The sequence below is a fragment of the Sapajus apella genome, unplaced genomic scaffold (genome assembly GCF_009761245.1).
Source record: "Sapajus apella isolate SASKATOON/1434 unplaced genomic scaffold, GSC_monkey_1.0 scaffold42, whole genome shotgun sequence".
In the NCBI taxonomy this organism is placed as follows: domain Eukaryota; kingdom Metazoa; phylum Chordata; class Mammalia; order Primates; family Cebidae; genus Sapajus; species Sapajus apella.
Genome location: NW_022436982.1, coordinates 17,106,095 through 17,133,253, shown reverse-complemented (window position 1 = coordinate 17,133,253; position 27,159 = coordinate 17,106,095). Strand labels below are relative to the sequence as shown.

General features: G+C 37.6%; 1 protein-coding gene across 8 annotated transcripts in view; it reads right to left on the bottom strand.

The window, feature by feature from the left end:
- BNC2 (basonuclin 2) overlaps nucleotides 1–27,159 on the bottom strand; it is a 452,901-nt gene that overhangs the window by 110,598 nt on the left and 315,144 nt on the right. For all 8 annotated transcript variants that reach the window (XM_032300129.1, XM_032300132.1, XM_032300125.1 and 5 more), the window contains one exon: nucleotides 23,229–23,464. In XM_032300129.1, coding sequence (XP_032156020.1) covers nucleotides 23,229–23,464 — 236 coding nt within the window. The remainder of the gene's footprint in view (nucleotides 1–23,228; nucleotides 23,465–27,159) is intronic.

Here is a 27,159-nt window from a genome sequence, read left to right as displayed (position 1 = left end):
ATGATAACATATGGAGAACTATTACCTCTACAAAAAGGGGCTACGGACGGTTTTCATTTTTGCATTATATATTAGTGCAATGTTTGAATTTTATATTAATTTTGTATGACTTTCGTAAGCAAAAAACAGTAGCACGTATTTAAAAGGAAGCTTTGAAATAGTTTGACATTTTCCCAAATTTTCTTACCTAATTCTGGTCCCTGTTGAGGAAAATGGGTTTAGTCAAAACTGCATGATAGATGACGATTATCAATTGTTCTAATGGAATAAAATTATATAAATAATAAAAATATTAAGTCATAATTTCTGAGTATGCTATTTATTAAGTAGACTGCTATAGTTTCTAAGAACGAAAAGTTTTATTCTTAATCCAACCTTCTATGAATACCTGACAACTGTTCCATTAAATAAATCCCCAAACCCAAATCTGTGACCTCTCCTTCAAAACTGAGGTTTTATTTTCATTATTTATTTATTTATGAGACAGAGTCTCGCTCAGTTGTCCAGGCTAGAGTGCAATGACATGATCTCAGCTCACCACAACCTACATCTCCTGGGCTCAAGCGATTCTTCTGCCTCAGCCTCTGAGTATCTGTGATTACAGTGCACAGCACACACCACCATACCCAGTTAATTTTTGTATTTTTAGTAGAGGTGGGGTTTCACCTTCATCATGTTGGCCAGGCTGGTCTTGAACTGTTGACTTCAAGTGATCTGCCCACCTCGGCCTCCCAAAGTGCTGGGATTATAGGCATCAGCCACTGTTACCCGGTCAAAAAAGTGAAGTTGTTTGTTTTTTTTAAATGCCATTCTAAGGTTGACTATGCACAGGCATGAACTACTGAAGTGGCATTACTGTTCACCTTGCCCTTTACAAAATTCCTCTCTTTGCAGATTTTCTCCCTGAATATAGTTTCATCTTCAAGTTTTATTACACCTGCAAAATTCAGTTAACAACATCTTTACCTTATGAACATCTCCTGGAACAAAAGTTCCAGAAATCAGTGTATATTGTCTATTCCACATCTTTCCCCTCTTCATGAGAATTGCTAAGCTCTATGAAAGCCAATTGGAGTTCCCTGGATTCTCTCTCTCAGGAGTCTAAAAATATTGACGAGTCTTTTCTCTGTCTAGGAGAGAGGGCGATGATCAAGATGAGCCTTTACGGAAAATACTATATTGTGCTGAGAACTCTGTCGAGAGTGGGAAAAGCACTTCATACAGGGGGAATGAAAACCATAATGCTGGGAGAAATGCCTGCCTTAGCTTTCTGCATTTGTACCCAATGCAGGCATTTCTCTCAGCATATGAAATGCCTACTGTGTGAAGGATTGCACCAGAAACCATGATGTATGTTGTAAGCTGTGTGGGCAGAACTTCTGGTGTCTGAGAATCTGACAAGAAGAGAAATGAGTTCACTAACGGCAGACTGTTGCTCTGACACATGGCCAGCCAGCAAGCCGAGGCACGAGGAGATGCAGGAGAAGAGCATGAGCTGGACAGGTGTCATGTCCAAGCAGCTCTGCAGTCAGGGCTCAAGGTGCCTGATAATTACTGACACTGTCAGATCTGCCAAGAGACATATTTAGCAATGAGCCGGGAGGGGGCAGGGGGAGGTAGGCATATTACGAAACTTGCCACCCACCTCCCATTGGCACTATCAGTTTCCAAGGCGCTATTAAAGATAATCAAGGATGCCTAGCCTCCCCTGAGATCAAGAGGAGATGGTGATTATGAAAATAATAACAGTTTTAAAAATTACCTAAATGTTCTAAGGGAGCCTTTATTTCTGGCAGTGTTAAATACTCACAAGTCAGAAGGTCGAAAACAAAAACAAACTAGAAGACCACAGTAGCCTCAGTCTGAAAGGCCACTCCAGGGCTACTTAAGCCAAACACTCTCTGTGAGTTCAGTGGTTAGGCTTTTCCCTCCTCTGGGTGGCATTCCAAAGGCTTCTCCTTCACATGTGCAAAAACAAGAAAGCGGCAACAAGACGCTACAGCAGATTTCTGTATGAGACTACGTTTCTGAGGGAATCGCAAAAAAGAAAAAAAAATCCAGCAAGAGAGGGAGAAGCTTTTCTTTCATCTAATTTTTTTTTTTTTTTAAACAGAAACTACCTTGAGACACTGGTCTGTGAAGCCAAGTTTGTTAAAGTACAAGTGTAATTTACTTTTATATAAACATAACTTCACAGAGCTATCAGTAGGTTCCATTTTCAGCAAAAACAAACAGAAAAAAGAAGCTGCAAAATAATTATAAAACATATGGTGCAAACCCTGGCTCTGTTTATTTTATGACAGTTAACATTATTTACAGTGTGATCTGGTCAGAATTAATACTCAAAGAGTTATACACAAAATATGTCAAATTTTTCTTCTTCACCATGCACACCATTAGTTTTGTCAACCCATCTAAATGAATTTATCTAGAGATCTCCTGTATTACCCCAAAGAAATCAATTATATTTTAACATATCATTTTATTCAAAATGCTTGAGTAACACCACCAATAAACTGCCAATAGTAATGCAGGAGGAAGCTCATCCTCTTCTCAAACAGGAAAGTTTGACAAAATGCACTTAACATCCTGCCATTTTGTTGCATGAGATTCTTAAATCACACCCTGTCCATTTCATTATCTCAGTTGCTAATGCACATTAAATTTCTAAAGATTTTTTTTTTTGTAACAATACAGCTACTACTTTCTGTTACACATAAATTATCAATATATCCTACTGAGTAAAACTATTTAAGTAGCTTATCCTTGATACTGGAGTGGCATTAGGAAGCACTGACTACAGGATCTGCTAAACGGGAGGTCAAGATAGAACTTTATCCTTTTATTATTCAAGTGGGAGATGTATAATAGCCAAGAGACATATAAACAGAAAAAGGTAAGAATAATTTTGTAATGAAAATCTTAAATATTTTCCCTGCCCTTTTATTAAAAGACTCTAGTATTTTGCTCTCATTCAAGGCCTTATATTAATATAAATACCAAAATTTATGGGACCAAGTAGTGTTTAGTAATGTGAGCTGAAACAGAAAATGGCTGCTTTCCCTCCCTGGATACACAGACACAAGATATCTAACTGTGCAACCTAATTCTGATATCTCCCACAACAGACACTGACCACAACCTGTCTTCCTATCACAAGAAATGATTTTGTGCAATAGTGTGCCAGAGTTGGCTCATGCCAGCCTATGAGAGCTGATTATTAAATATTCAGAAATTTTGGGAGTTGGTGGTTCAATCACAGAAATTATTAAAAATTAAATTTTATAAACATGCAATAAAAAATATTAAAAACAATAATAGATATGCAAAATGTATCACTTCTAATTATTTAACATTTTACTATCATCTATGTTCTTGTAATTATTTGACTACATTTTACTATTAACTGTGCTCTTAAGATTATTTGCTTCTCCTTACGTTTGATGTGGTGGAAATACCATACAATAATGTGTGGCTAAGTATCTCTTCCCAACTCCATGTTCAGTGACTCATGTTGATAGGCTGAAATCAGCCATCATGGGATATTTTCACCAGCAAACACTTGCAAATCAGGGTTTGTTTGATTGTTTGTTTTCATTTAGAAAGCTATTGTAAAGCTACCAAAACACCGCTAGGAACCTCTAAATAATAAATGACTCTCTAGTTTCAAAGCTTAAGGCTTTATTTGTAAATATACACTAATTTAAACTCTATAGTCCCATCTGTACCCTTGTGGGAAAAAAAAGGAAAAAACATAATTTTGCTATGACAGAAAAATTAACTATAAATTTTATTTGGATCACTTATTTTTATGAAGTCTTGTAAAACATAACATGGAACATGATTTCCAGATATGAAAAACATTAGATATGACAAATGAAATATATGGTTTGTGTCTTGGACAGGAAACACCCTGCATGCCTCTGGAAACAAACACAAAGATTAAGTATCAGGCACACGGGTTTTTTTAAATGCCTAGATTATTCTGTTTTTATAATAAATTAGTAAATGAGATTCTAGCCATTACAAATCTTTGTGTTGTTGAAAAATGTCAGTTGATCTATGGTAAAAATACAAATAAGGAATAAAGCATAAAAGAGAGAAATAATTCTGAATCAAAGCCAATAAAATAAGATAGCTTATAGGTATTAAAATGTAAGAAAATTTAGGGATAAGTTACTCTTGGTTAAATATGTAGCAATATCTGTTAAGACGAAAATGAGGATGAATCAAATATTCATATTTTTAAAACTAAATCTAGGTAGGAAGAAAAATCTGCCTATTTGTATTACATGATACATCCACAGACTCATTCTTTCAATCTGTGGTTTATAAACCTAAAACAAACATTACATTTTTCAACATTACTGCTATTTGTAAATCATGTATAAAAAGGAAACACAATTTAACTAAATAGCAAACCATTCAAAAATCTTACAAATGCCAACAAGGAGAAAAGTAGGCAGGAAAAACATTTCTAGAGTTTTAAAATGTATGTTTTTATACGTCTTCCTATAGCAACCAGCAAAATTTTACAGAAGTGAATTTTACTAGAGAGAAACATCATCTAAAAAATCAGCTTTTAAGACAACCATTCTTAATAGTAATATAACAGATTTCAATGTAACCACCAAAAGTGTCTGGCTTCTAAAATTCGTTTTTAAAAACATCCGCGTCTACTTAACACTGGTAGACTTTGTGACCATCAAGTAAACCAATAATGGTGTAAATGCTTTTTAAAATAGTCCTGTTCTGAATGCATTATTACTGTTATGATTTGAAGAAAAATATTATTCAATGCAAAGAACTCTAGATGTGATATTAGAAGATGAAATTTTGAGGATTACTAGTTTCGACACTGTTAAGCTTTCTTATCATTATCAAGTATGTTTTTCTTCCTTGATCTAACATGGTGGAAGTCTTCCTGTTTTAGTTTTACAGTAAATGAGACTGCCCATGCATGAGAGAATCACAGAAAAGTAATGTAGGAATAGACATCTAACCGTGTAACCTAATTCTGATTTGTACCATGGTTGCAAAACCACATCATAAAGAATCATGAGAAAATCATTTCTAAAAATCTGTGTCTCTCTTCCTCCTGCATTACCCTTTCCCTTATTCTGTCTCTTAAAACAGACCAAATATAAAATTGAAATATATTGTCCTTTACCATACTTAACAGTTTATGAACCCTGATCTTAATTTAAATTATAAATTGCATGTTTGTTTTCCAGAAGCAAATAATGCACTAAATTGCTTTCTCGCCAAGTATCTCTCTTTATCTTCTTTTATAAGTAGGTATACTAGTTAACAAAAAATGATTCTCCATCCATCTGTAAAGTACAGAGAAACTATGATCAAGCTAGTTTTTTATTTACTTAGCAGAAGATGGCTTTTGTATATTTTCATAAATAACCTAGATATGATTTCTTCAAAAAACATTCACAGTTTGGAGGAGATTAACCTAGATGATAGAGTAAATGGCAGAAAAAAAGCAAAACTTTTAGATTTTGGCTCTGAAATGTAACGAAATAGCAAACCATTCAAAAATCTTAATCTTTTGGTTAAACATGTAGCAATATCTGTTATGATAAAAATGAGGATGAATCAAATATTCATATTCTTAAAACTAAATCTAGGTAGGAAGAAAAATCTGCCTCTTTTTTCCTGTAGCTCTGTAGATAATAAAATGATTCCCAAATTTTTAACTTTTGTCACAAGTGACATATTTCTACATATAAAAATAACCTTAATCACCTATAAAACTGAGTTTTCAAAAATCCTAGGTAGCTGCCCAGTTCTGAGAAATAAAACTAGGAAATCCAAACTCTTGGGCTTATTGGTTATGGCAAGGTTGTCCAAATGTTTTTAAAAGATAAGAGAAAACACTTATTGTCATTTACGTATCTTTGCAAGGCTGATGGTAAAGAAAGCACTGGGGTGATTTTAAAGCATTAGTTTAAAAAAGGAATTTCGTAGATTCCATTTCTTTCACATTAATATTTCTGGACAGAGGAACAGAAATTGTTTAGAAAGTTGCATGGATGTTTTATGTTCACAACAAACATAGGTCTGCAACCTTACCAATTTCCTAGATTCCCGTATACCCAACCTTGAAGCCTGGAATCAACCTATGAGCACCTTTTTTTCCTCCCTCATCTAGTGCATCCAGTCAGCAGGTTTATCTAACCCTGCTGTTTATCCTCCCTGCCATTACTCTTGAATGCCAGCCTTATTTCTGCTTGAACTACGGTGACAGCTTTCAAACCAGACAGCCTGGCTCAGGATTCCTTAGTTTCACATAGATACCACTACCAAATGAAGCCTCCTAAGACACTGAATCAGGTGAGTAAAGATTTACAGTACTGGCCCCCAAATTGCTCATGTCTTTGGTATCCATGTCCTGGAGTAATCATCTGCCACTCCAGCTCTGGGCTTTGTAATGTGACTGGCTTTGGCTGATGGCATGATAGCAAATATAAAGCAAGCAGACACTTTACAAGTGTCCAAGCCTGCACACTTGGACTTGCCCTCTCCTGCTGCTCTTAAGAACCCTACAACTATCTGCAGGTGAACAAGACCAAGTTAACCTGCTGAAAGATGCCTGATAAATTGCCCAGTTATCTCCATTGCCCCAAGAACCGCCAGTAACAACCTAATAGCCAGATATGTAAAGGAGCCATCCTAGACCAACCAACCCCAGGTCAACAGGCCAGCTCACTGTAGATATGCCCAGCTGGCTCACAGACTTCCAAAAAATAATAAAATTGTGGGAATTTAAATCACTATTAATATACTAATGTATACACTACTCACTTTTAAAAAATCAGCTTTCAGTGAAATACAACTCTTTAACCCAATAATAAATGCCCTTGGTGTTCTGGTTCTTGTACACCTTTCTACACCTTTTCCAAACCTTTTATAGCCCATTCTATATTTCAGAATGGACATTGTTAAAGGCATGCGCCATTGTGGAAAAATTAGAAATGCTAACTAAATTTAAAAGCTGTCTAAAACACCCTATGCGGTCTTTCTTATTGTGAAGTTCAGCAAAATTCTTTTCTGTAGAAGGTCTTAAAAGACAATCATTAATAAGCTGAGGTATGTGAGTTTTTATTCTATCTACATGTATTTCTAACCCCACAATTTGACTCACAAAAACATAATTGTTTTTATTTTTCCCTTTCTTTTCATAAACATAAATTGTACAGCCTGTTTGACATGAAGAAAACAAATTCCCCTCCTCCTTCAGTCTTGTATTTAAATCCTGTCCATAATAACTATAACATTAAATAAAGCTTTGTTTATATATCCCATACATATTTCATTAGAATTCAAGCCAGTACTGTACTTTAAATGAAAAGAGAAGATATAATAATCTTTCAGATAAATTTTCAAATTTTTGCTCTTTCTGCCAAAGATATATTTTGGAAGGGAGTAAGAGAAAATTTTGGGAACATTATCTAAGCCAAATTTTAGTTTCTGTTCTAAACCCAATTTCTATAAACAAAAGCAGTTTTTATTACCTGTTTATTTTACTCCTGAACTGTATGCTCCTCAAGGTTAGTTCGGCTATATAGAGGCAATTCCTTCCATTTAATATATTACTTTTATCAAAACTAAATATTTCAAATGTTACTAACATATTAGCATCTATAAATCTCACTACTATCCTGCTCATACAACCTATAAAGTGAAAATTATATGGGTTACTGTAGAGCTCAACCTACGCAGAAAAATATTCCTGAAACATGTAAAGAAGTTCCAGATTTAACATAATTATTTAGGTTTTTCAACTACCCTGGATAGAGGATGTCTATACCATTCATACACTTATTTTGTAGCAAAATATGCTTTAATTATCTGAATGTCATTTCAAAGTGAATACACCTCTTTATGACTATTTTTTAGATGTATACAATAGAAGTCTGATGTTATTAAATGCATGAGTACATATGGTTTCCTTGAATCTCACTTGAAACACTATAGTATTATTTGAAAAATCTTTTTAAAGTATTCTTTAAAATTACGTATTACTCTTTTAGAAATATTATTGCTATAGAAAAAAAGTGGAGAAAAAAGAACCACAATCCTCCCAAACCCTCCTCAATAGTTATGTAATATTTACCAAGTGAAAATGATTACAAAATATATGTATCAAAAAATGAAAGAAAGAACACTGCAGAAAAATAATGCTTACCTTTTCTACTACAATGATGTTTAAATTCTACCATCTTGACTTTCTATTAATATAAAATAACGCACATAGGAGAAGGTACATTTATCTTTCATAAAGAAAGCCAGTCCAACAATTTTAACAAAAGCCAAACCTTGACTAAAATAAATGGCAACCAGACTCATAGCAAGACATATTTGACCTGTGGCATGGGCAAATCTAAAAAGTTTGTGATATTTAAACTATCAGACACTCCTTAGGTCTGGGAAACCACAACTTATACCAGGATGCTGTTTGGGCCTTCAAAGCAATATGCTCAAGTGAATAAATCATACATGAAAACCCTATACTATAGCATTCTTTTATAAAGTTCCTTTTTAAGAAGTGTTCCCCTTCTAAGGGTGTGCCCCTTTCAGGTCCCAGGTACTTTTCCATATGGGAAATGTAATACAGTAAAGCTTCCTTCCAGCTGGTGCCTTGGAAAACATTTATGAAGAAGTTTTACTGTACATCTTTGATAATTTTCATACTCCAGACATTTCTTTGTCAATGTTATCCTAAAATATGAAACTTAGCAATCATAATTTATATTAACAGCCTAGATCCAGGTATAAGGTAGAACACAGGAAAGCGAGGACAAAGCTGATGGTACTGCCTGAAGGTTCTTCTCACTGTTCTACAAATCAGACACTACTTTTCAGAAGAACCTACTGGCACTGGACTTTCACCTTCTTAATTAATACATATATTACTTATCAGTCAAGCTATCAGATAACTAAAATTCTATGTACTAAGTGAAGGAACTAACAAAGGGAACACAGACTAATTCTAAATCTGGTACTCTTTAACAGGCACTACAACTTAATAGAAAACATCTACATTTTAATTGGCCCAATTACTCCCCAAGTGACACTGGCAACAGCAATTCCACAGAGATTGCCTTGTTCTAAATGAGTGACTTCACAGGCAGTTTTTGTGAAATGATACTGATGGGGCTAAAAATCATCTTCAAAATCTCACTAAAAGGAAATTTTAAAATAAGTTTTTATTAACTTGCCAAAACATTTTAGTTAAAGAATAGGAAGGAAATATATCTTTGCTACTTACCTTCTATGCTCTAATAAATAAGTTGGTTTTCCATAATGGACAGCAAAATCTCACTAATTAAACCTAATAAAATGTTTTTAATTCAAAAAGTAGGGGCCGGGTTGAAATTTACTTTTGTTTAGTCAGTCATTTAATTGCAGAGTTTGAATTAACATTATTAAAATACAACCAAGACAGCTGAAAAATGTTTAAAATTCCTTAAAGCATTAACTTTTCAAGTAAATTGGTAATATGTCCTAAGAGTCTATTTACATATAATTCATGACTGCAATAATTATAGATCTTACTTATGTTTTCATTAGAAACATACCCAATGATCTCTCCTTTCCGTTAACTTAGCCTGAGCCACCAACTTCCACTAAACTGAAAGCTGTAACAGAAGGGCATGGTGTCTGTCTGTTTATCACTTTTAATATACCAGTAACTCAAGTAATTATCGGTTGAATGAATACATTTTCCTGAATCCTCAAAACGGGAAAAATAAATACGGCTGGGAGTGGTGGCTCATGTCCGTAACTCCAACACTTTGGCAGGCCAAGGCAGGCAGATCACAACATGAGGAAATCCCATTTCTACAAAAAACAAAAAAATAAATAGCCAGGCTGGGACTTATAGTCCCAGAAGATTGGGAGGCTGAGGTGGGAGGATGACTTGAGCCAGGGAGGTGGAGGCTGCAGTTAGCCAAGATCATGCCACTGCATTCCAACCTGGGCAACAGAGGGAGACTACATCTCAAAAAAACAAAAAGAAAGAAAGAAAAAAAGAAATATAAAATCCGTGACCTAATTAGAATTTTGAAAAGAAATGGAGGATCACAGTTCGAAGACTATACACTAAATAAACAGAATATATCAAATGATACATCATAAATTAGCAGTAATGGGTAGCAATTTTCTATTCACCACCTGTAACTTTTCTAGATGCACCTCCCAAAGTTTTAACCATAAGTCTCAATTCTTTTTTTAAAAAATATGCATAGGATAAAAAAAAATTTTTTTCTGTATCTGACCCTCACAACCATGCAACTATTTAATGTGATTTTTTTGTAACTCCAAGTTACGACCCTGAATAACCAGAAGTTACTCTGAAATTCTCAAACTTGCAAAAGAAGCAAATATCTACATACAAAAATTTTGTTTCAGGAGAATACCAGGGTGAATTTTGACTGGAGAAACATTTCCATTTGTGTATTGAAAACAATGAAATTATTATTTAAACACTCTTAAGCTTCAAACTTTCCATTAATCCAAACTGATCTAATTATTAACTCAAAATGCTAGTGTTTTCTCATATTACATATGTCAAAATGCATATGACAATGGTTGAGCATATGAGTATAGGGTCTCTATATCTAAAACTTTGACTTAGAGTTGACCAAGTATTTCTCAAATCCTTAAAATAATTTTTGTGGGTAATTTTTCAACAGCGTTATATGATATTGTCCTTATAAGATATACAAGCATAACTGGCTAAAAAATATATATGCAAAGGAGCTAATGGCCCTGCTTAATTAAAATGTAAAACTTTGGCATCTTAAGTTCCATTTATGTGATTTTAAAGAGGGCTTCAGTAAGTTGCTCTTTTGACAAGAGCATTCAGATTGCAGGGAAGGCTACAAAGGCGCTAATGACATTTACCCCCCTAATAAGAGCTGTTCACACTTCATGGTTTTTCCTTGTTATTGCTCAGGACAGACACTAGCACCTCATTGAAAGATCAGTGCTGCAAGGGAAAAAGGCCCCCTGAGATGTCTCAGACCTGAGGAAAAGCACTAAATCAGGTGATGCTACAAAGATGACATGTTTGATTCTCCAGGGTTCTTACTCACCCTATGGCCACGGATTTGAGGCAGTTAACACACAGCCAATCAAAACCCTCCCCAACTCCCAGAAGACAGGGCCATCCTCTTCTGCAGCAGGCATAGTAAAGGCTAGAGAGAAAAGAAATAAACTTCCTTCAGGTGCCCTAGGTCTGGCAGGATCCAAATGTCTTGTACTGCTCTCAGTTAATCTCCATCGATGTGTGGCTGAATGAGTAACACACTGACCTTTTCACCTAAGAGACCACAATTTGAATCCAACGGAAAGTCACCAGAGAATCAATGGACAGAGGCACTCATATTTTAAAGCAATAAAGCACTGCAAGAAGGGAAAGGGGGGAAAAGTTTTTTTTACCGTGGTTTTGGCCACAGATTCAACCCGGTTTCCCTGGCTCGGCTATTATGAATTGGAACCCTGATTCAGAATTGAAAAGCTCCCAGAACTGCCTCTATGGATCTCAAAATCTGGCACGAGCCCATGGCTACTGCAAGACAGACATTCCCTCACATGTCAATACGTGGAAAAGCAATCCCTGCTGGTGATGGAATGATGGCTGACTCAATGGAATATACTCAGCAGGAACTCTAATTCTGGCAGAGATGACAGCACACAGAGACAAGTAGCTCTTAATTACTCTTTCCAGGGTAATTAAAGTGCATTTTCTTGTTGATTCAAAATTTCCAAACATGTATGCACACCATAAAGAGTTAAATGAATGCAGCAATTTAAGGTGCTTCCCCGGTTACTTAATTTTATGTCTTATCAACACACCGTAAAATAAACAGACTTCATATTAACAGATACTCTAGAAACAAAACCTATGGGATATTCTATTGTTTAAATGTCAATTTCTCTGGAGCAGCCTGACCTACTATGATCATAAACCAATACCGTCAGTGGCCTGTGTTCCAAACATTCTCCTATTTATCCTACTAAAGAATCTGAAAAAAAATTCCTATTGTGCACAGAGCCTTCCTTCAAAATTGCATCTCAGAGAAGATACAATATACACCAGTCTTCGAATAACCACATTTACTCAGCTGCTGTTTTTAAAATCAGAAAAGGAAAAAATCCACAGCAGGAAAAGCACATTAAAATAAAAATAGAAAATACAGTAACCACATTACTCACACTAACTAGAAAGCTGCCTCTGACACTATTATTATGGCTTTAAGAGAGAAAATTACTTGAGAACAAGGAAATCAGGTTAACATATTTCCTTACAGAGAGAACCCTGGATTCTCAAAGTCTCTGAAAAATGCTTATCTGGGGGTTAACAGGTAGGAAATACAAAGTAAACTGAAGATAAGTTTGACCAGAAAATACATTCCAGTCAATGTTTCACTCTCTTATTTTGGAGGCCTTATGTATTGTGACCTACTGTAGTCACTCAAGTCCCCCATCTCAAGTCTACCTCGACAGAAAAAAAGAGAAAGGGAGAGAAGAAGACAGAGGGAGGGGAAGGGGAGAGAGGGCAAGTGGACACAATAGATCACTCAGTTGCCACCAACAAATGAAAAAACTTCCTAGATAGCAACAGGACCACAATGGTAGGTTTGTAAAACAATCGCTCGTAGTTAGCTACGTCTTTAAAATCTAAGGCTTTCAGCAACAATTGACAGGTCTGTAAACAGTCAGAATCACGAGTGACTTCCCTCAGGAAGAAGCGGTGATATGGAAACATCGGATGAATCAAGAAGAGCTTCTGATCATCAGGCCAAGGCCTGACTTACCCACACTCACCAATATCACAGCTCAAAGCTGTTCACCTAACTGAGATTCTAGTCTCCCCCATAAACTTGCTCATACCTCTTTCCAACATAACATTCTTCCTGTATGGAAAAAAAGGCTTGCTTGATCCTTTCTACTGAGTAAACAATATCTCTCTCTTCTTCCTTAACAATCTCTCCTTTTTCAACAGGTCTTCCTATAGTAACTCAATTTGGCAGTGGTCACTCATTCTCCTAGCAAATGTATTGGCCTACATTTTGTTCTCCAGTTCTGTCAGCATTACATATGGCTATCATGAAGAAATCAAATAAATGTATCTTTATTTATGTTTGTTTCATCTGTATGAATTTAGCAAAAGCTTCCAAAAACCCACACACATCCTTATTTCATATTCTACTTTTCACAGCCCTTCAAGATTTCATAAACCAGCACATGAGGTGTAGATCACTCCAAGGAAACAGAAAGCAGACTACGACTCAGCCTTGAGAGCTTTCCTGGAACTCTGTTAGAGTCACAGAGGATTTCAGTTCCTGTGCAACTCCCCATCATCTTCCACTGGGCTATTCTGTCAAATTGGGGGAAATAATAGAAAAAGACACAGTAGCTCAAATAAAATCTATGGGCAACTGGAAGACTGATAAAGCTCCTGTTGCTCTAGAAACTTAAGAGTTGGGCACGGGGACTGGGAGGTGACTCTACTTAAGGAATTAAATTTATTGAGCTCCACTGTGAATTTAATATATTACTTCTCTTCATCCTAAAAACTCCTTTAAGAAGGCACCATCAAGAAAATAAGGCTCAAAGAAATTTTGTGCTTTTGTATGGCTAGAGAGTTAACTGGTGTTAGAATTAAGGTTTAAACCCAAAGCTCAGAGCTTTCCACTTTAAATTCAACAAGAAGGATATATGAGTGCTGCTCGGGAGATCATACAATTTAATCAGTGCCATCACAGACAATATCCATTTCAAGTAAATCTGAACTGATTCTTATCAAATGGCGACTGGCCAGTGAGCTGTGGACTCATTTCTGCTCCTCCTGGGGGAATGCAAAAGCCCCTATTCATGTCCCAGGGGCACAAATCCTATTCCAGCAGTCACTGCATTCCATCCTGGAATCTGGTAAGCCATATATTTCTATTTTGCAACAGTAAAGGGGAGGAATATTTTAACTCAGAGCACAAAACATCAAGCTTTGTCCTTGGATCTAAGGTGTTTATTTTCATTGCTGTTCAAACAGTTAGAGCTTTGGCAAGGGATTCAAAATCCGTGTATTCCACTTCTAGCTTTGCCTCTGCCTGAGGCCTCCCATCACAGTAACTTTAAAACCAAGGATAATAGTCTGTGAAACTCTCTCTCTAATAGGGAGGTTAGGAGACTTGCCAGGACAGTGTTTGTAGAGTGTGGTCCAAGCACCTTAGAAAACAGACACTATAAATACGATACACTGCTCTAAATGATCTATTTTTTTGCATATCCCCACCAAAGACAGGGGGATCTTGACCAATCACACATGCAATCATTCTTTCCTGAAAAAGATTCACATATTGGTAACATAATGCAAGGACCCCTTCCTTAGGTCATGGTGTTGATAATCCAATCTTTACTCGGGGACAAATAATCCCTCCTTTATGTCAAATTTCTGGGTCATCTGTATATTTCTGTAATTTATATCATACAACTTTCCATCATTTGTTTATAGCTCACCCATTAGAGTGTTAGTTTTCTGAGAGATCTCCTCTTATATACTCAATATATACTAATAAATCAGTAATTTTTGCTATTTGAAGGATTACTTAAATTAATTCATCTCTAGATCCACTGATCTTTCTGCTACAGAAATTTCCTAAAAACCTGTGAGGTCAGATAATACCCATTTCAAAGGCTGTTTTAAATGTTTTACTTTATGTAATAAGGTACAATCCTAGAGACTCTATTTTAACAAATGCATAAAGTAATCATTCATTCTGTGCCAGGGCTTGTGAAGTATTGGAAGAGTTGATAAAATAGGAAAATGCAAAGGTGATAACAAATAACAGTGTCATATATAGAATAAACCATTACTAGGCCAAGCGTGGTGGCTCATGCCTGTAATCCCAGCACTTTGGGAGGCTGAGGTGGGTGGATCACATGAAGTCAGGAGTTTGAGAACAGCCTGGCTAACATGGTGAAACCCCGTCTCCACTAAAAATTAAAAAGCTAGCCAGGTGTGGTGGCAGGCGCCTGTAATCCCAGCTACTTAGGAGGCTGAGGCAGGAAAATCATCTGAATTGGGGAGGTGGAGGCTGCAGTAAGCCTAGATCATGCCACAGCACTCTAGCCTGGGAGACAGAGCGAGACTCAGTCTCAAAAAAACAATAAACCATTACTTTAAAAAATGCACACATACAAATACATACCTTCACAATGTAGTAATGGTTAATATTAATAAGGATGCTATGGGCTAGTCACTGTACTATATACTTTTAAAATATCCTTTGATTTAACCTTTATAGATGAAGAAACTGATGTTCAAGTATGTCTCTCTGCTGGCTAAGAGAACTATCAAAAGCGGAAACCAAGATTCACAACCAAATCTGTCCAACTCTAAAGTCCAAAGCCTTTGTTACTACATACTCCTGCCTCTTATTTATATCCAAGTACATTCATATGTACATACATATATACAAGTTCGTGTGTGTGTGTATGTATATATTATTTATTGATAATTAAACAGTAGCTACCCTTTTTGCTCTACTGGTTGGAAAGGCATTCTGCTCAAAGAGGCTGAGTGAAATCCAGGATTTAAGGTTACTTTATAGAAACAAAGTTCTAAAATGACCAGGTTGGTGGTAGTCTGTAATGGTCTATATCGTCATCTTTTTCACCATCATATTAATAGTTAGCATTGGCTGGATACTTAGCAAGTGCCACTACTAAATGCCTTATGTGAATCATTCTACTTTATCTTCACATCAAAGCCAGGAGTACTATTATTATCCCTGTTTTACAGGTGAGTGAACTGAGGTGAATAAAGACATGGGCCTAATTTTTCCACACATCTAGAAAGAACTGAAGCCAGGACTCAAGCCCATGAATCTGCCTTCACTACACAACTCTGCTGCATTAAGCTTTCCTGGTCCAATTCTATAAAAAGAAGTCATAATTATAGCTATTCCACCACACATGAGTGGGGCACGGACCTGTGCTTATTTTCCCTGGGAGTGCCTGCCAAGCCCATCAGTCCTGCTCCTCCCCTCAGCCACATGGTCCCATTTAGATATGAGTTCTGGTCAGTGATGTGAGAAGAAGCACCCCACTACACTTCTGAGCTTGACCCATGAAAATGTCCCGTAAAGAACATGCACCTTCTCTCAGGGTTGCCACCTGGATGAGGAATCTATGATCCCAGAGAATGGCAGAGCCATAAAATAGCAATGGCCCTAAATTACCTCTTGTCAAATTACCTATGGAAGGAAAGCATTCACCACTAGACTAGGCTTGCAGAGAAAAGAGAAACAAACTTCTGCTGTGTTACGCCACTAGTAGTATTTCAGGATGTACATACTAAAACAACTGCAATTTATCTTACTAATGCCTAAAACACATTCCCTGTCTTTTTTTAAGCATTTGACATCTGTAGAGAAACATGTTTAGTAACTGGTATTTCTCTGCTATAATTAATCGGAGTTAACTTTACACATAGATAGAAATGAAAAATGCCAATTTATTGAGAAGAAGTTCACAACATACATTTCATCTATATTATTTCATCTTTTTAGCCACTCAAAGGTAGGGACATGAGGGTTATTTTAAGTTTAGAAGGGTATGGGAAGGTTTCTTAATTTTAAAGATGAAGTTACTATGACAGAATGGCAAAGTTTTCCACATTTAACCCAATCTTGTCTCAATATCCAGAGCCCTTTTGCCATCCAACTTGAAAGGCTTTTATAAACCCAGGAAAGCTACTGCATCTCTCTTCTACTCCTTGCACGTGGTATAGCTGAAATCTTACTAACTAGGTAGAAAATTTGTTTTTATACTCAACTACAAAAGGCATATATTCCTGGAAAGGCAAGTCAAAGACCAGAATTTACAATAAAGCATTAGGGATAAATATCAGATCTGGAAAACAAGTTTTAGTCACGGAAATGAGAGCAAATAGGAGTAAAGATAACGAAATAGAGTATCAGGAAACAGGCAAGAAAAGGAACGCAAAAGAGGAACCCATTTCACCCAGTTTTGCCCAAGGTCAGACATACGTGGCGTGCCACTGAATACAAAAGATCTTAAGTTAGTTTGTCAGTTCCAGACTCTCAGGCCTTCCCTCTTTCCCAAAATCATGCCACTCTGAATCAACAGACTCTCACATTTTAAATTCTGGAAAGTCAGGCTGGTAGTCTTAAAAACAGAAAACAAGCATCCAAGTATTATCCATAGAGTCAAAGATCTGAATTCAAGTCAAACTTCAAAATGTCCTCCTTCCAATATTTAATACACCTTATTATGTATTCAGCTGGGTGCTGGTGTTGGGAAGTGAGTTAAAAGAGATGAACAAGAGGAGTGTTATCTTCAGGAGGTTTACAGTATATCAACTGTGCCAATTAACACTTCCATGATCATGGGAAAGTCATTTAACTTATTTGAGCCTCAACTATACCAAATGTTAATTCACTGGCTACATCTATAAAGAGGATGGTGTAAGAGGAGGAAAAGCAGTAACCTATGAACTTGTTCTGCAAAGAGCTGTTTAAATACAAGTGTTTGCTTAATACTGATGTTTTCTACCACATGGATACCACAAAACACTTACTCTACACAGACCACTAGCTAGAAAGCATGGGAGCCTTTACTTTTCTTCTTATTACTCTCAACAGCCCAGCTGCTGCTATAGCAATCAGTCCCTAGGAAGTGTGGAGAAAAAACTAAGGGCCTTTTGACAAACTGAAGTTACTGGCTATTCCATGAGTTCCATGGTGAAACATCAAGCTACACCAAGTTAAATAGGTTTTCTTAGCCATTCATTTAACAAATATTTATTGAATGCTCTGTATTTGTGGCATTCTCTAGTGAGGAAGCCAGAAAAACAAACATTTTTACAGTTGACTTAATTGACTGATTTTAAATTGTGATAGAAGTTTGAAGGAAACAGAGTCCTAAGATAGAGCTACACTAGAAAAGACCTACATTGGCAAGATGTAAGAAAGTGAGAGTTTGACTGATACCTAAAAGAGAAGAAATTACCCATGCAGAGACACAGGCCAGGTATTCCAGGCAGAAGAAACCTTACATGCAAATAGCCCATGTGGGGCAAGAGCTGAGTGTGTTCAGGAACTAAACACATTGAATGAGCTTGAAAGGAAGAGGTTATAAAGTGGGAAAGGTTGGTGAAAGCTACTTCTCTACTCTCACAGGCTCTTACTCTAGGCCTCCTCAGAGCGTGTGTTACGCTCATGCGTACCATGAAGCTTAAGAGAAGGATCCAGCATGTAGTTACTCCCAAATCTAACGTTGGACCTCTCAAAGATAGATGGCCTCATACGTCTTTGAGGAATGCTCTTCTAATGTTCTGATTGTGCTAGTAAGACACAGGAGAGTTCAGAGGGGCATCGCTACTGCTCTTCTCATAAGGCTGCAGACACCCTACCTAAATATGCAGAGTATCTGAGCTGCTTCTCTGAATTCTGGCAGGACCACCTGCAAATGAAGAGATCTCCACAGACAGGCTGGTGGACGAGCCCTAGCAAGTCAGTTATAAGTTCAAACTGAAAGACTATGAAAACTTGATTTTTTTTTTTTTTTGAGACGGAGTTTCGCTCTTGTTACCCAGGCTGGAGTGCAATGGCGCGATCTCGGCTCACCGCAACCTCCGCCTCCTGGGTTCAGGCAATTCTCCTGCCTCAGCCTCCTGAGTAGCTGGGACTACAGGCATGCACCACCATGCCCAGCTGATTTTTTTTTGTATTTTTAGTAGAGACGGGGTTTCACCATGTTGACCAGGATGGTCTCGATCTCTTGACCTTGTGATCCACCCGCCTCGGCCTCCCAAAGTGCTGGGATACAGGCTTGAGCCACCGCGCCCGGCCCGAAAACTTGATTTTTAAATAACTAAATTCAATAATGATAATCACCTGTATTCTTATTTCCTAGGTCAAAGACAGAGGGGGAAATGGGGAAAGGACAAAAGAGGGGGCCACTGCTTCTATTCATGGTCAATAAATGTATCATGAGATACAGACCTGAACTAAGAATTATTCCTTTTTTTTTTTTTTTAAGACAGAGTCTTGCTGCAACGCCCAGGCTAGAGTGTAAAGGTGCAATCTCAGCTTACTACAACCTCTGCTTCCTGGCTTCAGGCAATTCTCCCACCTCAGCCTCCTGAGCAGCTGGGATTACAGGCACATGCCAACATACCTGGCTAATTCTTGTATTTTTAATGGAGTCAGGTGTTTCACCGTGTTGGCCAGGATGGTCTCGATCTCCTGACCTCGTGATTTGCCCTCATCGGCCTCCCAAAGTGCTGGGATTATAGGTGTGAGCCACCATGCTCAGCCAGAATTAATCTTTAGTAGTAGAAAAAAACTTCATACGCTCTCTTATATTTAGTTTTTAGCATCTAATTGCATATTCCCACTTTTGTTGCTTTTTGTAAAATGCTTACAAGTTAACTTACCTTTTCTGCGCCTTCTGAATAAATACTTTAATAAGTAGACAGGAGAATACTGGGTCCTTTACATATTACCTGACTTCTTAAGTAGCTGTAGTCCAAGTTATTTTATGCATGTTACACTTAACTGCCTAGCTTGTGAATATATATTCATGTAAGAGAAAATTAATTTTATTTAAAAAAGGACAGGATCCTTGACCGTTGTGCCAACCTTTTAAATGACTCTGTGGCATCACTAACATCTCCCTTTTTCTAACAATGACCTCTTCATAGCCACATAGTTTTCAAAGTCCTGTTCCTCTCTTCCCCCTACATCCAAAAATTCAAAATTCAGATCAGACAATTGTCATTCTTCCATATTCAAAGGCATCTCAGAAGGCAGGAGTAGCTGTGTACACATAAAGGATGAAGGCTTGAGCCCACAGAGAGTTAAATTAATACCCTGGCTTGACTAGTTCAACTTACCGTACATCTTCATTTGCCCAGAAACACAATCTATAGCCAACTGCTAACCAAGTCAATATGTGGTAAGACTAACAGCCACCCTAACCTGCCTTGATAATTATTCTCCTTTAACTGACATAATATTCAATATACTGTTGTTGAGAGCAATAATGCTAAAATTGATGCCTTGAGGGCTACAAGACAATTGAGTTTTAGCCAGATAAAATGACTTGTACACTAATAGTGCATTATGGGGTTCCACAGCTTTCGGACACACATTTTATAGCCTACTTTTACAAAAATGCCAGATACAATTATATTCAAAGTAACTTGTGCACACCGTATCATTACCACATACAATCTTTAAAATACTGCCTGATTACCAAATAATATTACTTTAGAAGAAAAGGGTTTACTTTTACAGTCTCTGTCTTTTTCCTTAACAAAACAAGCATTTTCTCACTATATAAGTGATAACAGTTTTGGTGTTCTGAAACCTTTTGCTTTTTTTTTTTTTCCAAACCAAGAACTGTTTTCACAAAGAACAAGATTATAAACGCTGAATGACAAAAACCATCATTTAAATAAAATCCATATTACATCAATTCTACCAATAAAACAAGACAGAAACTAAACCTGGAATTACTCTAAAGTAAAAATCATCTACAGTTTTCTCAAAATGTCAATTTTAGACTCTGAATGGAGAAACATTATATTAAATTTGAGACTGTCAAAATCTGTATTAAAATAATAAAAATTAATTATAATTTAAGTGTCACAATAAATGACAATGTTCTCTATATGCAATATTTCACCCTAAAATAAGAGACTTTATAAATTTTAGTTCCTGGTTTTACTGAATTTTCCTCTCAAACTAATTTCTCTTGCAATTTTGTATCTTTAAATCAAACCTGTCCAACCCACAGCCCACGGGCTGCGTGTGGCACGGGATGGCTCTGAATGTGATCCAACACAAATTTGTAAACTTCCTTAAAACAGTATGAGTTTTTATTTATTTATTTATTTATTTATTGGCTATATTTATTTTTTAGCTCATCAGCTATTGTTTGTGTTACTATGTTTTATGTGTGGCCCAAAACAATTCTTCTTCCAATGTGGCCCACCAAGCTAAAAGATTGGATACCTCTGCTAAATACTGGGCCCTCGTACAAAAAGAAATGCAGAGTACATTTACATTTTTTCTACTTGTATTAGAGATATGTTCAAATATTGGGGAAAAATTAACATCTAAGTAATTATTTCAAGTAAAATAAAAAACAATAGGACCGTATCACAGAAACATTATCAGGCTTTATACTTACTGGTATCAAAGGGCTACATAAGCTGAATTGTTAAAATTGCAAATCAGCATAGTCCTGCACATGCCTATTTGTCTGGACAGAAAGATGCAATGTATATGCTTGTGTCTCTGCACAGGTATGCAGGTATAAATATCTCAGGCAACAAATACACGTGAAACTGAAAGATAATATTAATGACAGAAGTATAAGCAGCATAGTGGAGATAATAAAGATGGTACAAGATTGGGCCAAAATACTTGCTGGTTTGTAATAAAAGATTGTTAGCCAAGCTAACAGTTCCATACAAACAACTGTAAGAGGTTTTTCTCTTTGTGTAGGGCAAATTCCATCTAAAACAGACATTAATAATCACGTTGTGGAAATGACTATAGAAGGATGTAGCACTGTATGCATCTTGGGGCCAGTATAAGCAGGAATTGTTGAAACCAGTCTCTTTATTTATTTTTCCTGGCCCCTTCCTCTTAGACCTTGTTCCCTCTCATGTCCCCTAACCATCCAGGACTTATCTTCCTACTTTATCCCACTGAAATATCCCCATCCTGAGGCAAATGAGGTAATGCTTGTGAACACGCTCTCTAAACTAAAAAAGTAATATACAATTGTTACTATTATCACCATCATCTCATCTTTTGAGGGCCAAATTTTCTGTGTCTTTCAAGTTGAGATTCTCACTAAATTTAGACGTCCTTCTAGTCTGAGAGCAGACAGGTTATTCCACTTCCCTTATCTTTCTCTACTTCTACTCACCATCCTTCCACTGCTCTCCTGTTCCAGCTAACAGCTGGAGGTAACACACAGGAAAATGACAAGAATTCACGTGTACTGATGGCAGGTTAAAAAGAGGGGGAGACTGAAGCTCCCTACTCTTCACATGTCAAGCTGGCAGCCAATGCCCTTCAGGTAATACACAGTGCCTCAGGGAATAAACAGTGGTGATATCTCCAGCACTATGCAAGGCTGGCACAGCCAAAATCAGTTGTTTTTGAAGGGGTCACATCTCCTGGTATTATCTTCATAGGAAATTTCAAAAATTGCTTCAGATTCTACCTTTTCAAATTGAGATCTCCTTCAGCAGGAGCGAGTATTTCTTCATTCTCCAGTGTAGCCTCTTTGGATCCTGCGGTTTCCCAAAATGCTGTTCTCAACATTGACCCCTCAACAATTGTATGAAGACAGATAGCCATAAACATGTTTCAGAGGCAAAGCATACAATGCAAATGACACACGACATACTGCTAAAATGAGATGAAGAAAGGGAGAGATGGGAGATGGGGGTGCATTGAAAGCTGTGGGCCTTCCAGGAAACTCTTAAAGCCCTTACCAGGTCGGAAGTGCCATTGATACAAAGGAGATGTTCAAGGCTGGAAGAACAGGTTCTGCAAAGGCCAAATCTAAAACCAAGTCTGTGTGTTTCAGAATGCAGAAATCTGAAGGCTACAATGTGACAGTTTACTGGTTATATAAGTTTATATGAATTACAGTTCTACCTTTGATTTGGATGAAGAAACAATAAATAGTAACATGTGTACCTGTAGGTACACAAACAACAGAGAAAAACACCATACCTGCAAACTGAGTATGGAAAAAAGCCCTAAAAAACCGAAATGAAGGGTAATTTCAGACTTTCACACACCCATCACCCACGTCAAAGAGCCAACCTTTTTAACAGGGCTATAATAAGACTTGCTGGAGAAGTCAGGAAGCCCATGTTGTAGACAGCTGAATTCAAAAAAAGGTGCACACAAAGGTAACTTGAGGCAAGAGGCCACATTTTCCTTCTAATACACCCTGAGGCCCAATGGTGGCCTGCTTCCTCTCTCTCCTTTCCCCTTCCCTGACAAGCCCGCTGAAATGACCACTTTACCCAGAGGAGGGTGTGCAGCCCTTCCTGCAAGGGGCAGGAAGGAAACCAGGTCTGCCAAGGGCTCTAACCCTTTCCCACCCAGAGCGGGTCCCAGGCACCGGTGTTCACGTCCTCCCCCTACCTGAAGGATGTATCCTCGGACATAGTCCCTCAGAGTCCAGCCAAGGCCGTGCAGTATGTGCAGCACCTCCTCCTGCTTCAGGACGCTGAAGAGGCGGTCCAACAGGATCTTCAGCCTCACGGGCACTGCCTGCGTTCCATAGAGCATCAGGCTGCTGATGTCAAACACCACGTTGGACTGCACAATCTCCACTTGCGTGGGGTGGTACAGGTGCTGCGTGCTGAGCTTATCCAAGGCTGTGGTGGTCCCACCAAAGTTCCAGTGATGGAGGTGTTGGGAATAAAGAGAGAGAACAGGAGTTATAAACATTGCTGTAAATTACCAGGGCTCCATTTCTATAGATGAATGTTCGCCACAGGTGTTTAAGCAAGATCTTGCAAAGAAAATAGTTATCTGACACCTCCTTTCTGTTTTGTCCTTTTTCTTTCCTATTTTGTAATTTGATGTGTTTATAAATTGCAGGAAACAACAAATACAAAACACATTTAACTTCAAGATAAAGAGCCACTGAGGATGTTTTTAAATGACCGTGGCTCGTGCTAAAAACTTAATTAATTTGTTAACTGAACTATGGTTCGACTCAAGTTAATGATGGTGTCCTCTACCCCCTACCAAAAACAAAAGAATTCCTAACTCATGCCATACAGGGAGGGTCAATCCGTATCACTTTTATGAATAAGATTCACCCCTTATAATACCTGAATGGTTAAAGAAGAGGAAGGCGGTGTTCTTTAGACGATAGGAGTAAAAGACCTAATTTGGAGGGAATAAGGAAAGCTGACGTGTGTGTGTAGGGCTACTAATTTAACTCATGTCCTGTTAGCTATAGGGGTTTATCCAAAAACCTAGTTTTCCCAATTTCTCTCATTAGTCACTTGTTAGATAGCTTTTGTGTTCACTGGCATGTTTTCTGAAAGTTATTCAGGATAAAAAAGAAAGAAAATTAAAGTCATAATTTTATAAAGAAGTTACTTCATTAATAGCTCTAAGGGTATACATGAAAATGGAAACAAATGAGAAGCCAACATTTGGGAATTTCTGGTGTATTTCAGCTAACTGTATTATCTCAGTAGAAAAAGCTGAGGATGACCATTCTCAGAGTAAACACTTTGAATAAAACAAAAATTTCAACAATTGGTTATTTTTTTTCTCCTCAAATTTAAGAAGCACCATCTCTTCTCTAGAGATAAAAGCCAAAATAAGGTCATAAATTCTAGTCTCCATCCATATCTGAGTTACTGTACACCCTATTGCTGATAATGGAATTACATTTTGCCTCAGTTTCTCAAACAATAACATTGTCTTATCTGTAGGGCTTAAAGAGATGCTGCAAAGATTAGTGAGATAAGGAGCAAGAGGCACTCTAAACTCCTTAAGAGAACATAAAAGGCATTCAGAACTGTCAGAATTATACACATATGCCCACTGAGGAATTAAACAAGATGAACACATAAGTTTGAAGGATGGTCATCTAACCTCATGAGTCAGGCAAACGGGTATCAGCCAACATCTAGGCTCAAGTCATAACTACACCTAAGGCTTCCTCAAATTCTAAACGACTGTGTGGCCCTTCTCAGCTGCTTTTCCTTACACCTATCCCTAAAGGTATGGACTATACTACATGTGCATTCTCAGCAACTCCTATTTTACTACATTGGTATTACTGTATGATAATGGAGGAATTTAAAAGTACGTGCACACAGATTTTTTAGTATTTCACATGTATTTTTTCAGGGCTCCTCCTCCACTCTTATTTCCTCCTGACTTGTGGTCACTAGAGAGTTCATGTACTCTTGATAAATTGCTTTCTTACATCTACAGTGTAAAGGCCCTTATCATTTACCCGCTGGCTTCATTCAACACATTTACTCCCAGGAATACTTTGTCAAAGAGTTCGGGTTTTCTCATACTTCATTTCTTGCAGCTGATTTGTCTGATCTTTCCTATTCTAGTGGTTAAGTCAACTTTGAATAAATAGCCTTAAAAATTAATTTAACGTTTGGGAAAGATAAGGGATTCACAAGCCTAGGGATTGAAGTTTTCTCTCACTCCACAGGGCATTTAGGCTGCAAAAAAAGCAGAAATGGGGTATTACTATCCCTGTTCTTCTTCAAGTACAGCTTAACTACTCAGCCTTCTGATGAGTGGCTTCTCTGCTTACAGAATCCAGTGACCAAAACGGGGGGAATCTGCTTCTCCTCCATTTCCCTTCATCAGCTCTCCTCAACCATATAGGATCGTTCTTTACAAAACAGACTTCCATGACAACAGCCAATATGAAACTGACAGAAGTCAGTAGAAGGGAAATAAAATGACACAAAATCCTGATTTTTGTGTGTGTGCTTGGCACCGTGCATCTTTGCATTAAGTACATGCAGGTGTGTGTGTACAAATACATTCAAATGCGAGGTGAAAAAAACTATAATCACTCTCCCTCCCACTCATTAAAAAAGGCTGGTTGTTTTAAAGATGAAGAGGACTAAACTATTAAGGGTATAGAAGAAAAGAGAGGATCATCAGAGAATTAAAAGAGAACAGATAGAACAAAAACATTTCCCTAAATAAGCTTTCAAGAACACCAGAGACTGAGGATATTATAAGGACACTAGCAGATTCTTCTTCATAAGTATACTATATGTCAGTAAGTAGGAATACAGCTGGGCACATTGGCTCACATCTGTAATCCCAGCACTTTGGGAGGTAAGATGGCAGATTGCCTAAGCCAGAAGTTGAAGATCAGCCTGGGCAATGTGGTGAAACCCTCCTTCTACAGAAAAATGCAAAAATTAGCCGGGCATGGTGACACACACCTGGAGTCCCAGCAACTCGGGAGGCTGGGGTAGGAAGATCACCTGAGCCCAGGAGATCAAGGCTGCATTGAGTCATGATTGTATTACTGCACTTCCAGCCTGGGCGACAGAGTGGCCAAAAAACAGAAAAAAGAAGAAATACTGTTATAAACCATATAAATATACAACAAAGGTCAACAACTTAGTCTATAATGGCCAGATAGTAGATATTTTAGGTGTGTGGGTTATGCATCCTCTTTCACACCTACTCATACCTGCTGTTATAGCAGGAAAGCAGCCATACATAGATAGGACTTAAACGATTAGGTATGTCAGTGTTCCAATAAAACTTCATTCAGGTTTGTTGCAGTGGCTCACATCTGCAATCCCAGCACTTTGGGAGGTCAAGGCAGGAGAACTGCTTGAGCCCAGGAGTTTGAGATTAGCCTGCGCAACACAGTGAGACTCTGTCTCAACAAAAAAAATTTAAAAATTAGTCAGGCATGGAAGCGCATACTTGTAGTTCCAGCTACTTGGGAGGTTGACGTGGAAGGATTGCTTGAGCCCTGGAGATCAAGGCTACAGTGGAGCAATGATTGTGTCACTGCACTTCAGCCTGGGTAGAAGAGTAAGACACTGTCTCCAAAATCAAACAAACAAACTTTATTTACACAAACAGATACCTCACCAGCTTTGTTTGGGCCCTGATGATGATGAAAAGGTGGACCAGATATTTAATGGAAGTTAATAGTAGATCACAATAAAGCTCTAAGAGTGTGATATAGGAAGCAGTTACCTAGGTGATGAGCCATAGATGAAGACTTAAAAACTATTAAACTGGGCCAGGCGTGGTGGCTCACACCTGTAATCCCTGTAATCCCAGCACTTTGGGAGGCTGAGGCGGGCCGATCACTAAGTCAAGAGATTGAGACCATCCTGGCCAACATGGTAAACTTTAGTAGAGGTGGTGTATTTATGTTTCTACTTAAAATACAAAAATTAGCTGAGTCTGGTGGAGCGTGCCTGTAGTCCCAGCTACTCAGGAGGCTGAGGCAGGAGAAATGCTTGAACCCAGAAGGCAGAGGTTGCAGTGAACTGAGATGGCACCACTGCACTCCAGCCTGGCAACAGAGTGAAACTCC